Source organism: Poecilia reticulata, chromosome 22, assembly GCF_904066995.2.
Source record: "Poecilia reticulata chromosome 22, P_reticulata-male-v2, whole genome shotgun sequence".
Classification (NCBI taxonomy): Eukaryota; Metazoa; Chordata; class Actinopteri; order Cyprinodontiformes; family Poeciliidae; genus Poecilia; species Poecilia reticulata.
This window is the reverse complement of record NC_088851.1, coordinates 20,465,883-20,481,436: the sequence shown is the minus strand read 5'-3', so window position 1 is coordinate 20,481,436 and position 15,554 is coordinate 20,465,883. Positions and strand designations below refer to the sequence as shown.

At 36.0% G+C, this 15,554-nt stretch overlaps 1 protein-coding gene across 11 annotated transcripts in view; it reads left to right on the top strand.

Annotated features, from left to right (window-relative positions):
• The window catches only part of nrxn3a (neurexin 3a), a 119,963-nt gene that overhangs the window by 102,336 nt on the left and 2,073 nt on the right, over positions 1 to 15,554 (top strand). For 2 of the 11 annotated variants that reach the window (XR_014085883.1, XR_014085882.1), the window contains 5 exons: positions 332 to 421; positions 1,545 to 1,849; positions 2,913 to 2,994; positions 10,795 to 11,323; positions 14,974 to 15,064. Coding sequence is in view for 7 of the 11 variants with exons in the window: in XM_017302423.2 (XP_017157912.1) it covers positions 332 to 421; positions 1,545 to 1,849; positions 2,910 to 3,003; positions 14,974 to 15,263 (779 nt within the window). In the remaining 4 variants the exon portion in view is untranslated. Of the gene's footprint in view, positions 1 to 331; positions 422 to 1,544; positions 1,850 to 2,909; positions 3,004 to 10,794; positions 11,324 to 14,973; positions 15,549 to 15,554 lie in introns of those variants that run through there. The other 9 variants (XM_081603376.1, XM_008400155.3, XM_008400153.3 and 6 more) reach the window with 7 other exon arrangements.

The following is a 15,554-nucleotide window of genomic DNA, read 5'->3' as shown; positions in this document are numbered from 1 at the left end:
CTTCTTTCCCTTTCCGTCAACCTGGTTCATAATTCCTTTTGGTCAAATATATTCCATTTCTTCATATGTGATCATCTCTCAGGAGCATTAGTTTTGCTCTAGCTAGTGGACACACGGATGTCTCAGACTGCATGGTTATTGAAGAACTTACTAGCATAGTCTCAAGCTAACATATAAGAACTTTTTCACTGTTTTTTTTATGCAAAAAAGGTCAGATCTAAAACAAATCTTCCAGCTAAAATTATTTTAATCTGATGTAAAGTGTACAAGAGTTTTTCCACAATGCTGATATCAATAAATGTTTTTATAAATGTCTTCTTAAACTTTAAAGGGAACAGCGACATTGAGCGCTATCAAACGGCCAATAAGAAAATTCCTTTCAAATATGTCAGACCGGTAGAAGAATGGCTACAAGAGAAAGGTAATTTAAAATGAACACTTTCTGTGTCTCCACTGTCCTGATGTTTAGTTTCATAAGATAGTGGCATTAAAAGCATGTCTTTGTTTCACTTTATACATAGTGTGTTTAGAATGTTTTAAAGCTATTCTGTCGCAGATTTTGAAGTAGTCCTAACTGGACTACCAAAATTTATTTATGTACCAAAATAAATGTTGCTATTTATTTTTAATATAAATTTGTATTTGTATAGTAAAGCATATCATAGGCTGAAAATGAGAATTTAACAAGTATAAAATAGCCAAATAAATATTAACAAATGAAAGAATAAATGTGAAATAAAGCATCAAAAGCCTTAAGTAAAAGACAGCAAGACATACATATGTGTTTATTCTTCATAAGTCAATGCATGGTGATATGCTAGTAGAAATGAAACTTGACTTTAGCTGGTCTGTTTGTAGCTGTATTAGTTACACAAACATGTTCATTTAAGTTATAATCTGAATGATATAACCTTGAAATAAGTTATAATTAATAAAAGAATGTAAGTAAGTGATATATTGAAGTATATTACTTCAAAATATGTTGAGGTAATATATTTTTATGCATAAAAAAGTTATTTTTTTGAGAAAAGGTAATTCAAGAAAGCTTTAAACTAACATGCAAATGTACATTTAGAGCCAATACAACATGTATTGCTAACAATTGTACACCAGCCTTCAACTACTTCTGCTTTACTTCTGCCCAGGTCCCTCTTGAAAATGAGATCTGGATCTCAATGGGGTTTACCTGGTTAAATAAAGGGAAAAAAATAAATAAATAAAAAAACTAGGCTATCACACACCTACCTGAAAGAAATATAATTAACTTGATTTTATAGCTTGATTTCCAGATACAGAAAATGAGATAATTAACGACCTTTAGATCCTGGCCTGCTGAGTTGCTCATCATAAAGTCTTTTTTTCCTGCCTTTCTTTTCTACAGAAGTTTAAAAACATTTTGTTTCAAATCTGTGCATAAAATCAAACTGGTTGAACTGCAGTTGAGAATTTTTTATCCTATAAACTATAAATTTGAGCTACTACTGTATGATTATCGAAAAGTTCTTGCTGATGATTGTTTCTTACTGTGGATGTCATTTTTTTAGGACGACAGCTTACAATTTTCAACACTCAAGCAACAATCACAGTTGGAGGTAGCGACAGAGGCCGACCTTTTCAGGGTCAGCTGGCGGGCCTGTATTACAACGGCCTGAAAGTATTGAAAATGGCAGCTGAAGCCAATGTCAACATCAAGATTAATGGCAGCGTGAGGCTGGTGGGTAATGGATCCAGTGTGGCAGGTTCAGCCAGGACCACAACCATGACTCCAGAGTTATCCAGCAACGTTTTAGAGTCGACCACCACGACCACGACAACAACCACACGGAAACACAGATCCTCCACGGTACAGGTGGGACGGTCATCAAAACTTTGTCAATGTCTTTTTTTTTTTTACTTTCTTTCAAAGTGGTCTCTTAGTTCTCAAGGCTTGAATACAGTATCATTGAATCCATTTTCACTTATTTTTAGTCCAGTTAAGTAAGTAATAGTTTTCAGAGGAACTTTCTATTTTCATATGCCATCTAACTCTGACCTGTAAATTATTGATGCAAATACATCTATTTTACAAAGCAATTTTAACTCTAATAAGGTTATTATTACTAAAGAGCCAGGAAATGGAGGCTGTTGTACTACTCACATTTTACTGATTTATTTAAAATGGGGAAAAAAAATAAGTAAGTAAATAAATAAACAGCATCAGTTTTAAACACACACTTAATAAAGAATCTGAAGAACAACCAAATGTTGATTAAAAACACATGGTATTAATTTAGCTTTGACATAGCTTAGCTTACCTTTTGCAAGCTTATTTTATTTCTGTTAGTGTGCTGTGTAGCTTAGCTTTAATCCGGCCATTCACTGTGAACTGGTGAGTGTATCTACGTAAACATTTAAAGCTTTTCAAAGTTGTAAAAAGACATAATTCATTATTTTATATTCCATTGCATTAGTGCTTTTGAGACCAATTAGTCGTACATCATGTGTATCACTTTATTTATGTTGAACATATCTCAGGATCTATACGCATTTTTATTTTTTTTTATCCAAAACATTTTCACATTATAGTTTCTATTTTTCCATGAGTTATGTGGAGTGAATGTACTTTGTATGACCTGGAGACAATGTCAAAATGACATTAAAGCTGCCAACTCGTATTTGTTTTGCCAATAAAAAACAAACATTTCAGATACCAGATAAGGACTGCAAGCCAAAATGATTTCTGCTACATAGGTTTATCTCCATGTTAAGCAATGCTTATTAAATATTTGATGGTTATTTATTAATGACTAAGATCTGATATTGACAACGGAGGTCATCAGTAAACCTCCAAACTTCTCTGTTCACCCTGTTTGTTGTGTTCTGTGCTTTCTCCTCACTCTGGATGCGCTTTGTGGTATGGTCTGATGAAGAAGCACGGGGCAGAGGAAATCGTGTCCTCTGCAGAGTGTTCAAGCGATGACGAAGACTTGGAGGAGTGTGAAACAATCCATCCAGGTGGGCTAGGTTAGTTTGCATTTGCTTGCTTTCTTTGTGCACACTCATCTGCAGCAGAGGATCATATGATCCTCAAAGCATCACCCCCCCATGGATTATACAAAGTGTAACTTAAGCGCTTACCAGCTTTAGTTGCAAAACATCCAGTGTAGTAACAGGAATATGTTCCAGGTGAAACTGGAAAATTCAAAAAAAGAAAAAAAAGATCTGAAAAGAAAATTAGTGTGATGCTAGCTGACATTAGATCTAATATAACGAGCTACACTTGAACATGGGGTCTTTTAAAGTGGTAAACATGGTTTCCAGAATACATACAAATGTTGACAGCTGAGAGGAACAATAGGAGTTGAAACATTTGTGGAATCTACATCATAAATCTGTCAAATTTGTATGGAGGTGAACCATGTTGTCTGCACTGATGCTGCTAAATGTGTTTCATCATGTTTTAGATCATCGCTCCTGCAGTTCACTGCTCTTCTGGTTTTCATTTAAAAAACTGTATTTTAAAATATGTCCATTGATAAATTGAGAAATGTCTCCAGATTTAATTTCAGTCTTTTCGTTCTCATTTGTGTTTGTTTTTATTTTTTTGTTGTTTATTTTTCCACATTTAGAAGCTTGCACTGGTAAATGTGATAGAGAACAGATATCATTGAATTTCTGTGTACAGGTTTTTCTTTCTTTGGGTCATACTTTTGCTCTAAGGTGTACTCATTATTCTGTCTTTTTGTATCCAAATAGATTCAAAAATTTTGATAACTTAAGTTAATCAATCAATTTGAAAAAAATTGGGAATCTCCCTGATATTAAAAAGTATAGCTTTGACCTATTTCAGTGATGATGCCAAATGATAAAAATAACATTTTTCTATGACAAAATAAAATAAATAAAGTATTTGCAATGAAACAGTTAAAGGTGTGGACATGTACACTTCTTGTAGAAAGCGTACAACTTGTTTCCAGTACTTTGCGTCCGTAGTACATGGTACAACTAATATTTTTACATTTTTCTGTTTGATAACTTACTTTCCCATAGTTATCCTGCAACTAATGGCCTATTTTCATGGAATTTAAAAGATACATTCCTTGAATTTTGCAGGTTATTTTCTTAGAACTTGCAATTCACTTTCCTGAAATTTTGAATTCCCTATCCAAGTAATGCTCATATTTTTTTCAGAAACTTTGTGGAATTTATATTTTTTATAGAACTTGCCAATGGTTGTTTGCTGCACATCTTACAGGTGTGTTTCTAAACACCTTACAAATTCCCTTCCTCAAACTTTCCTTGAACTTACAGGTTTCTTTCTCAGAATATACCAGTTTCCTGTCAATGAATCACAGGTGACTTTCCCATAGGTTTCCTAGAATCGTATGATTATATTCCTGAAATTTGTGTTTTAGGATAAGAGTTACCTATATTGGAACAAATATGGCCTGTGAGCTCTGGGTAGAGACATGTAAATTCTAAAAAAGATTCTAAAAAATAAAAAGAAAAAAGTTACATTTCAAAAAGTTGTTAGGCCAGTTCAGGCTGAGTCAAGTTTGAAAAGCATAACTGAGTGATCATACTTGCACTATTGTTCTGCATTTAAGATAAAATTTCATTTTGCAATTTTTGAAACTTCTACTTAATTTGTGAAAAAATACAAGTGCTCTTTCTGACTTTGGTTTCTATTGACCTGTTTGAAAATCAGAAAAAAAAAGTAAGATCATGTCTCTTGCATCATGTACCATGAACTGAATGCATCAATGTGCCCCAAATCTCTGGTAAATTAATATAAAATTACTATGTAACCTGCATGGTTTATAGAGTCCTCAGGTGTGACAAATAGCCACATTATTCAAGATAAAAAAAAGAACAAAATTTAAAGAATAGCACTAATTTTGTAACTGTATTTACACATGCACGTTTTCATGCTTTCTGCAATAAGTGAACAATTCTTGAGAAAAATCTGTATATGTTCCACTGTTTCATACTTTTATGTTTAGTTCTAAATTTAAAACTTTACCAAACATTTAAAGTTGGCATAAGATGGATCTTCTAGATTTATAAGGCTAAGTAAATATTTGTCAAATCCCAAAAAAAATGTTTGGTTAAATAGATTGCCAGGTAGACTGCCAAAATGTATTTAAGTCAAGTGATATGTCAGTTAACTTCACCAAAGGTCAAAGGGTCATTCCCAAAAGTTTTCAAACAGACTGTGATCTTGTGGTGTAAAAGGGGATTCAAACGGTGCTGTGAAGCCTGAGATCCATGGGGATTTGTGAAGAAAGACAAAGACAGGGCCCCAGTCATCCAGTCATGTGTTTACACAGAAATTCACACCATTCTAACCCTAACATCATGTTAGCGTGATTGAAAGCTGCATGCTTTAGTTTTTTTTTTTTTTTTCTTACTTTGTTTTTCCTTCAGTTGGGAAGTCAATGCTATTTCCTGGTGTTTTGTTGCCAATATTTCACTCCCGTCTTTCCGCGAACTGTGCCAAAATGCATTCTTTTGGCCTCATCATCTGTGGCATGATGTTTTGGTTGGTTATAACCGTTTCCTCACATCTCTTGGTGTGTCGTGTGGCTTTGTGTCTTGCCGTTCAGCTTCCAAAGATAAAATTACATTTTCATTTTCACCCACTATTTATCTGTCCACCCTGAACAGCGAGACATCGGCTCCTTCTTTCACGTCTCTGATTATGTTGTCTCCCAGTTTCTAGTTTTTTAAAAAACATGAAAAAAAAAGACCATATTGAAATACTTTTTGGTAAGAAGTCCTTAGATAACCAAATCAGTCTGTTCAGGGTGAATCTATTATTTCACTGCATGTTTTTTGAGTGACCCACAACATCAGGCACCTCATCCATTTATCTCAGCTGTTTTATCTGCATTTGTGTTGAAGTTGTGAGCCATTTTTGCAGTCGCAGCGTCATCAAATCGCCTGTTTTATCCCACGCTTTTTATTTGTGAGTAGGACTGCCAGTTTTTGTTTAGAGAATTCATCAAGTGATTCTGTTCTCTGTTGTAAACCTTTCTGTCCTTTTTTCTGATTAATTTTATAAGATGGCAAAGAAAATGGGTCATTCAGTTATTTATGAACACGTTTAATAAATTGAGACCTATGATGCATTTTTATCGAACATTATTAGTGATAAAAATACACCTCGCAAACTGTTACTAGGTAATAAAAATCAGTCATGTTTCCCACAATTTGGCAACATGTTTGGGTCACAACAGTTCATTTAAAAGAAAGGAAAATATTTATCAATATCATGTGGTATGAAAATCAACACACTGTTTTAACTCCCGTTTATTTAGCATCAATATTTTACAAGAAAAATTATGTTTTTACAGAAATTAGTTCCCACATTGTTTCGATTGCTCTTCACTTGAATAGTTTCCAGTGGGATATCAACCTTCTCCATGATTTATTCAGCAAATAATTACTTAAACTTTCATCCCATTCATTCAATCATTAAATGTGGCAGCTTGGACTGTCGTACAAAGTCCAGCATGTCAGGTTAAATCTGGTGATGGCACATACACATTTAAAAAATAGCAGAAGAAAACAGTAGAACAAATAACTATCTCTGTCCCTTGCTCATGAATACATAATGGTCAGATGTGCCATCTTATGAAATTAAAATCAGTTTCTTAAAACATCCCTTAACGAGCATAGTGACATGTTGAAAGAGAAAGCAGATTTAAAGCTGGTCTCCTTGACATTTTCTTTCAGTAGCTATTTCTATCTATTCCGACATCAGAACAACATCATGTAAAACACTCCAAAAAGAATGGTTGCTATTGGGTCAGAGTCTATTAGTTCACCGCTCCAAACCATGGACCAGATGAAACTTGAATTGTATTAAATATTCCACCTCTACTCTACTGGTTCTGCTTTTTTTATCTGTCTTCTCCAGAATGTCTAATATTTGACTATCTATATATATATATATATATATATATATATATATATATATATATATATATATATATATATATATATATATATATATATATAGCGTCAATTTCTAGTAGATTTCCAAGCCCTAACATACGGAAGAGGATTAGGACCACTGGAAAAGAAAAAATAAAACAGTTCTGAGAAAAAAAGAAAAAAGTAAGAATTCTGAGATTAAAGTCAGAATTGTGAGTAAATAGTCCGAATTCTGACTTTAATCTCAGAATTCTGATTTTTTTCTCAGAATTCTGACTTTTTAAATTTTTTTTCCAGTAACCCTAATCCTCTTCCATACTAACAGTCTAGTAAGACAAATTAAAATATATCCATTAACATTAACCCTAATTAATAGAACAATGTGTAAGACATCTTAATAGATACAAGCACCGAAAAGTAACATATTTAATTGAGATAAAGATGAATCTCCAGTGTAGCCCTCTCCCTAATCTACAAAGCGATGGCTCACTCCACCACCTTACAAAAATATTACTAAAAAATGTGTCTTGTTATATTTTGTGCACCCAAATCATGTATCCTGTACCACAAGATAAAATCAAAAAGTTAGCGGAAAAACACCTACAAGAAAACACATTCTAAATAGCTTAGATGTTTCCTACACCACTGTTTCCCCTTTCCTCCTCTCTGAATAATTAGTTGTTGTTTTTTTATTTGGTGTAAATTTTATCCAAGTGAGGGAATCTGTGTTCAACTTAAGTACATTTTTAATCTTCATTTAAGTTGTAGAAACATTTCAAGGATGATCAGTGGAAATGGTTCAACTGGTCATCCTTGATCCACTGTTCCACTGAGAGCTGCATGACATAGGCTGTGAATACTTAGTCAGCATGATTTATTGATTTTCAAACTTTAATGAATATTATGAAAACAATCTCTAATGCTTTTTTCCACATTGCCGTAATGGGGTATTTGTGTGCATAATTTTGAGGAAAGAGATGAACTTATTACACTTTTAACTAAGGCTGTAACACAGGAAAATGTGGAAAAAGTGAAGCATTGCGAATACTTTCCAGATGCACTGTAAGTAAAGGCAAAGAGTCCTTACAAACTGGGATGTGCAATTGCTGTCTCACCAGTGTGAGCAAACGTTTTCTGTACTCTTCATATTTCAGATTAGTTTACTCAGATTTGCTTCAGTAAGCTGGAGTCCATTAAAATCCTGAGTTACATAGAAAATGTTTTGGAAATCAGCTTTACCTCTGACTTAAAAACAAAAAAAAATAGAGTATTTCCTGTTTTATTTTAATATTTAGTGTATTGAAAACATATGTTTTGTGTGTTTTGTTCAACTTCTCTTATTACATGTGAACATGTGTCCCAATTGCATACTGCTGTCTGCACAGAAAATAATAAACTTTAACAAACTATTTCCCAGCAAATCGGTTTGCATAATGAGAACATTTTCACTGTTTCACAGCTCATTGAAAAACAAGAATAGAAACCTCATTAAGTTGCATCAGGATATTGTTTTGTGCCAGTACACAGTGTTACTTTAACTGCATGTTTGTTTTATGGGATTGGGACACAGTGTCCGTCTCCTGTTCTTACATCGGTCAGTCCTGCCAGTTTGCTGTGTTGTTTCTTTTATTTTACTTTCCCTAAATGCAACTTACTTTAAGCATGCATCAACATCCTGCAGTTCGACTAAAACAAACCCAAATGACAGTAGTGGTAACCCATTCTCAGCCAGTACCGTCTCCCTCTGATGTACACCCAGACTGCACGGCCGGCTCATGTTTAAGGACTAACATTACAGGGAGCACATGAGAGAGGAGCCCGTCCTCCAGTCGAGTGCCTCTCCCATCCGTGTCTGTTTTTTATTGTGTGCATCTGGTTGTAGTGTGTGCAAAATTTTAAATGGCTTTGTTCCTTCATCTTAACATTTTTCTTCATTTAATATTTGAAACTGGTCATATTTTTTACCCAGTTTGATATGCTGGCATTTTGGTTCTGATTATGTTTTTTGGCATATATGTTTTCTTTTTTTTTTTTTTTTTTCTCAGAGAATACCTAAATCGAAGTGTGAAATATTTTTTTCCTACATTTTGACTTTTTTGGATTTGGAACTCCTTCAGTAACTAGCTTGTGTGATTAATTTCCAGATAAACACAGATGCAGTAGTGTAAATTTAATAAAAATGTATCCCCACTTCAGGATGAGATTTGAGATCATGTAAAAAAAAAACTCACACAGACTAGGATCTGAAGCAGTTCCTGATCTACTTCTCACATAACAATTTTAGACTTTTTACAACCTACTTTGACAAAACAAAACCTTTTGATACACACTCTGACCAAAGCAGTCAAGCACCTATGTACTAACCCTGAAGGAATGGTTCAATTTAGGCATAATTTGTTCCACATGTATTCCATGATAGGGATGGAAATAAATCGATTTACATGGAGCCGTCATGTTGACCATGACCATCAAAGGGCATCAGTGGTGGGACCAATAATTTCAAATAATATCCAGCAGCTCATGAAAACACTAAATGAAGATCAGCAGATGCAGAAGATGCCTTCTAGATGCTTTTCAGCAACATTACTAGCACTTGATGGCATTTGATAATTGTCACAGTGAGGGTTTGTAAGAGACTGGAGGATTGAATCTCACAACTATCCATTATGCTACAGCGTTGGTTGTTAAATGCACATACCATCTGTGCAATTGTCTTTTGTGAGTGACTGCATCATGCCACTGCTTCAGAGGACACCAAGACTTATCCCATCATTGTCCTCCAAATTACTAATATGGATGACTTGAACTTTGTGACCCCCAACATGATTTCTAGTGTCTCTCTTGACAGAATTGGCAGGATTGGTTATTGTTTCTTTATATCTGGGCACATGCGTAAAATAATTGCAGTCCATCACTAAATATGAAAGTCCTTCATTTTTTTTTCTGGTTACTGATCTCTGCTTTGTCAGACTACAGATGCGAGGGTAAACCTGTAATCTACCTCTAAGGCTTTTAAAAGTCCAATAGGTCTACCCAGCGTTCAGCCGGGTCACCCTCATTAAGGACTATTTGTAGGCTGAGCTTTCAAAGTTAAAATGAAATAAATTTAGTTTCATAGTTCATCACCTAAACAAACTAAACTTAGTTCATACTCCTAGTCTTATTATGACATCAGTAATTTTAAAGTCATTGTATCATGAGTCATCTAGTTTATACATTCACTACTATGAATGTGTAGGCTAGATGAGGAGGTACCAAAGTCTTTATTTGAACACATGAATGCAAAATACTGCCAGTGCTTGTGTCCGAATGGCAGATGCAAATGCCATGGAGTTTGGTTTTGTCTGCAGTGCAGCACAATGATTTTCTCCTGTCTTGGGTGACCAGAACCTTGATGACGCTTTTGGTTTTAGCATCTAGATAAATGTGTTGTGTTTGATCCTGATGTAACTCGCATTGTTACCCCATAAAATCTCATCAAGTGCTAGTAATGCTGTCGTTTCTGTGTGGTGAACTTAACTCACTTTTCTAACTAACTGTTGAATGAATCACTCCACTCCTGATCTCATCCCTCCAGCTCTCTAGTGCTTTATTTTTTAGAAGTTATAGCTCCTTGCAAAAAGAGTAATTTGCATTCTTATCACTGGTCCACATGTGAATCAAAGTAGATCCAAATCAGGCCATTCCTCAGGGTGGGTCACTGTTTTTGTCAGGGAGTGTATCTTTACTGTAAGAACAATACAAATTGAATTGCATGGCTAAGAAGTTGCAGTTTAGGGTTTGTAAGACATGTCAGTGTTAGAGTTCTTCTGTTCTTTTCTGTAGATGGGCATGTATATTGCTCATTGTTTGTATATCCCCATCCCTTCCTTACAGCCAAAACCTCTAATGCCGCCCGACCGCTTCGTACTGCCTTTACATGGACATGGCAACTGACTTACACTGTCACCCTCATCATCCTCATCTCCTCTGTAGTATGTTCATAGGTCCAACCCCTTCTTCACCTCCTCCCTTGTCTTTAGAAATATTGAAATATAAAGTCATCCATCCATTCTACACTAAAGAGCAAATTAAGCAAAAATTGTAACATGGATAGATTTTAGGCTCTCTGAAGTCTCTTGCTATGAAAAAAAAAATGCAGATTTTTTTTGTAAAAAAAAAATATTTACAAGGAAAGAGAAACAAAGGATAAAAAGCAGAAATATGGTGTTTATTTTTCTGTTATGTGGTGTGGATGTATGTGCTGTTGCCTCCCTGTACCGTCATTGTTTTAAGATAGGACCCATTCTAGAGTGGATAAAAATTATCTCTAACGGTACCAAGTGGCTATTCTACATTTTTACACATTTTTTCCTTTGTAAATTCTTTTCCTCTTGCCTAAAAATCATGCGGGCAAATTGTTGATGTAAGTTAATGACACACAATGTGCATGCTCTGATTCTCTTTCGTGATGGTTGTTTAAGATGCAGTTTGTAAACTGACGCATTTCAAAAGCTTTCCGTTATCATTAACTAAAGTCAGATGATGACGCCGGTTGGATAAATCTGTTCTTGCAGACTGCATCTTTGTTGGATATGTGGTCATGTTACAGCTGATAAATCTTCAGTCAAGTTCGAAATGCTACAGAAGGCCTTTGTTTAGGCACGTGTTGTATGTCTGTAATTGGATGTGTTTGCAGTTGAAGTGCGTGAAGCAATGTTTTGTGTGAAGTGTTAACTTGCATGAATGACTCCAAAAGACATACCAAGTCACAGTGGGTACTTTCATGTTAATGAGTTGGTGCTTTGAATGTTCACTCCAGTGATAACAGCACATGGCCCAAATTTTGTTTTGTGCTATGAAACACTCAGCATTTATATAAAATCTGAAAAATATTGTAAATTGCCCAGAATATACCAAAAAATTTTGGATTTTCTTTAGGGGAAATAAAAAGAAAGTAGCCTGTCTATCCATTTCTTTCTTATCAAAAGCTGGACCGTAGCTGTACCAGGTCGAAAGGAAAAACCCCAACGATCCCTTTCCCAAGGTCTAACAAGGCCATCATTTGGCCACTTCATTAGATACAGCTGTTTGATTTTTTTACTAATACAAAGAGTGCTAATTACATGGCAGATACTCAGTGCAGAGGACCTACAGTATGTAAACCTGGAAAGGACAACTTACTGAAACATCCTTCAGCCATCAGGATGTTGTTGTTGGTGTAAGACGGTTTGGTCCGGGTTTTTCAGAATCTGCTGACATGCTCGGATTTTCGCCCATAAACACACCTGGAATTAAAATTTTCTGAAAATGAGAAAATATCCACAATAAGAAGCAAAAGCCCTGTTCATGTCAGAAGAGAATGAATGAGCAGACTGTTTCAAGATGACACAAAGGCAGCTGTAGCTCAAATAACCACTGCTTAAATGACACCGTCGACCTTAGAACCGATCATTCCAAAAGGCAAAAGGTTTTTATTAAATTGTCTATTGGATGCACTGCTCCTCTGGTGAGTTCAGGGCCTGGCCAGGAGATTCCTTCCACTGGGATAAGCCCACTGCTTCCACTGGTACGTGTCCAGACAGTATCCTGATCAGATGAAGGACCTCAGCTGACTCTTTAGGATTTGGATAAGTATCCAGAGCTCAAACTGGATGAGGAACCTCTTTGCCTAACTGGTCTGGCTACCCTACAAAGAATGCAAATTTTAGAAATGTATATTCTGGAGCTTATTCTTTAAAGTATTATCTATCTCTCTTGACAATAGGTAAGGGTTTTGAACATTAATTGAGCAGTACCAATTTGTTTCCTGCTTCCTCCTTCCATTACTCAATAAAAATAATCAAAATTACTTGAAGCCAAACTCCAAAGTTTACATGGTACATTAATATTTATACGGTAAAATAAACTATCTGGTGTTTGACCAGTAATTTGTAAATTAAAGGAATGGTTATGATTCCACCCTTTCCCATCCTGTTTGTCTCTAAAACAAACAAACAAAAAAAGGAGACCATACATAATTCTAAAGAATGCCTTTCATTTGGAGTGCTGTTTCGTAAGGGGCGAACATTTAAAAGCTTTGCTTTTAAATGCAAACTAAACAAATGTTGTCTGGTGACAGAGCTGCTTCTGGTAACAGAGTTATTCTACAACAAAATACACTCAAGACAACATGATGCAATTGTGGGTCATGTGAAAAACCCTCTTTTACTATCTACTCTTTTACCCTGTAGGATGCTTTTGTTGTTACAACAGGGCCCACCTACAGAGCTTGCTAATGATGCTAGCCAGGTTGTTATGCAAAATGGGCAAATAACTCACTAACAACATCAGTTTACTGGAATTTGATAATAGAATTGCAGAGCAAATGTACAAACAAGGAATGCTGACCTTTTTTCTTGCTACTTTTAAAATAGAAATCTAAATTAGACTCACTCTACAACACTAATGAAGGATTCAGCTCTGCATCTGAGAACTATTTATGAAGGTGTTGCTACATTTATGTGTGTTACTCTCAGTAAACAAGGGGCTTAAGATGAACTGGGAGCCACTGAGTAGCAATATTACAATTGGTTTCACAATAATTGAAATCAGTTCTTTGGATCTCTTCCTGGCCCTGCAGTGTTGGATGGAGGTACATGTTAGAAGACCCCCAGCAGCTGGATATCAAGATTTGCTGAAGGCTACTAATTTAACCCGTCAATTTAAACCATGTGTCCTAAAACAGAGGAAAAGCTGAAACATGCAAGGCAGTATGTTTCAAGGACCAGTACTAGGGAATGAGCTGGCTGAGCATTCACTTAGTAAATGTGAACAACGCATATACATTTAATACCTGAAATGTACAGTTATTGTGTAAAATGATGTTTAGCTTTTTGCCTTTTGACAGAATTTAAAAAAGAAAGTAGCAACAAGTTCTGTAACAACCAAAGCAACACATAACATTAAATTATTATCAGAGGATTTGCATGAAATCAGGAATCTGTATACTTTGCCAGAGGAAAGACATCAGCACTGTCTTTAGAGAAATGATTTTCTTTTTCTTTTGCAAATTTGCAGTGCTGTCTGGTTGAGCTACAATATTTTTTTAATGTCCTTCAGAGAGATGGGAAGCAAGTCTAGATCAGGGGTCCTGAAGTCCAGTCCTCGAGAGCTACCGTCCTGCAACTATTAGATGCATCCTCACTCCTACAGATCTGGATCAAATGGCAGAATTCCCTCACAAGCAGTCATTCAACTCTGAGTGGGTCTGGCAATGTGCCATTCATTTGATTCAGGTGTGTTGGAGGAAGGATGCATCTGAAAGTTGCAGGATGGAAGCTCTTGAGGACTGGACTTGAGCAGCAAATGCAAATTCAGGGTTGGAGAAAATTAAACATAGCAGGTTGACACAAAGAACTCAGAGCAAAAGCCAAGGATGCATGTGGAGCCCTAATGGCATGGGTTTGTTCTGAAGTCAAACAATCTGGGCAAATTTGTACAATTCAGCTGACCTCAAACTACTCTACTACCTAAAAGTCAAATGTGTGGCCATGTGACCTAAAGTGTTTCGTACCAGCAATGAGGCAACATTGATAATCAGTGGATTAAACTCTCTCCTCAACATTGTGAGAGAGGTGGTTCTACAAACTAGAGGATAATTTGGTGGACAAGGATTTTCCAATAAAGTGGAAGAAAGAATGAAGAAAACAGTCTTTAAAAAAACCTTTTATATTTTAATTTTTATTGTGAATTTTTGTGAGAAAAAACACGGCAACACAGCAGCCATTCTGGTCCTGTGGAACAATGCTACTGAAGCTTTGTCATGTATTTAAAATAGGTGATGAAGGCGGTATCTTAACTTTACCAAAAAAAAAAAAAAATTGCTTTAGATTAATTTTATTATGAAAAGCTAAATTAAAGCCAGGGTTTAGTGGCTGAAATAAACTGAAATATAATCAAAGTTTAAAATTTCCTTCTGGCTCCCATTTTAGCTCTTAAGCCTTTTAAGATGTTTTCATATATGGCTTTTGCTGGCTATGTTTGGCTCGTAAATCACAGGGTATGGTTCTAAAACAAATCTTTTTCCACTTCCAGGAGATGAATTAGTCATTGAGGATCCATTAGAGCACCCCTTTGTAGCTCCCCGTGCACCCTTCATTCCCACTCCCTCAACCCACCACCCACTCCTCACCATTATTGAGACCACCAAAGAGTCCTTGTCCAAGGCCACTGAGGCGGGGGTACCTTGCTTGTCGGACCGAGGCAGCGATGATTGTGATGATGATGGCTTGGTGATATCGGGGTATGGCTCTGGGAAAGCGTTGAAGTCTTACCTGCCCCCACTGATGATGATGAAGATTTTCACTCGAACTCCTCCTTGTTAAGACCTACATCACACTTTCAAGGTGACTACAAAGCACAGGCGCCCAGGACTTTTATACCAAACAAACCTTCCATCTTCAGATGCAGTAGGACAACCACCATACCAGTAACCGCCAACCAGAGCCGCACCACTAGCACCTCTGCCTCCACCACATCCCTCCACAATTCTCCGGCAAAACAAAAAACCGCGAGCTAAAAACCCCAGCCCCAACCTAGTGTTGCTTCTATTGCCACATCCTGTGAGGTAGACAGCAGCAAGCTGAGGGGCCCATTAATAATTTCCGTCATGTTCC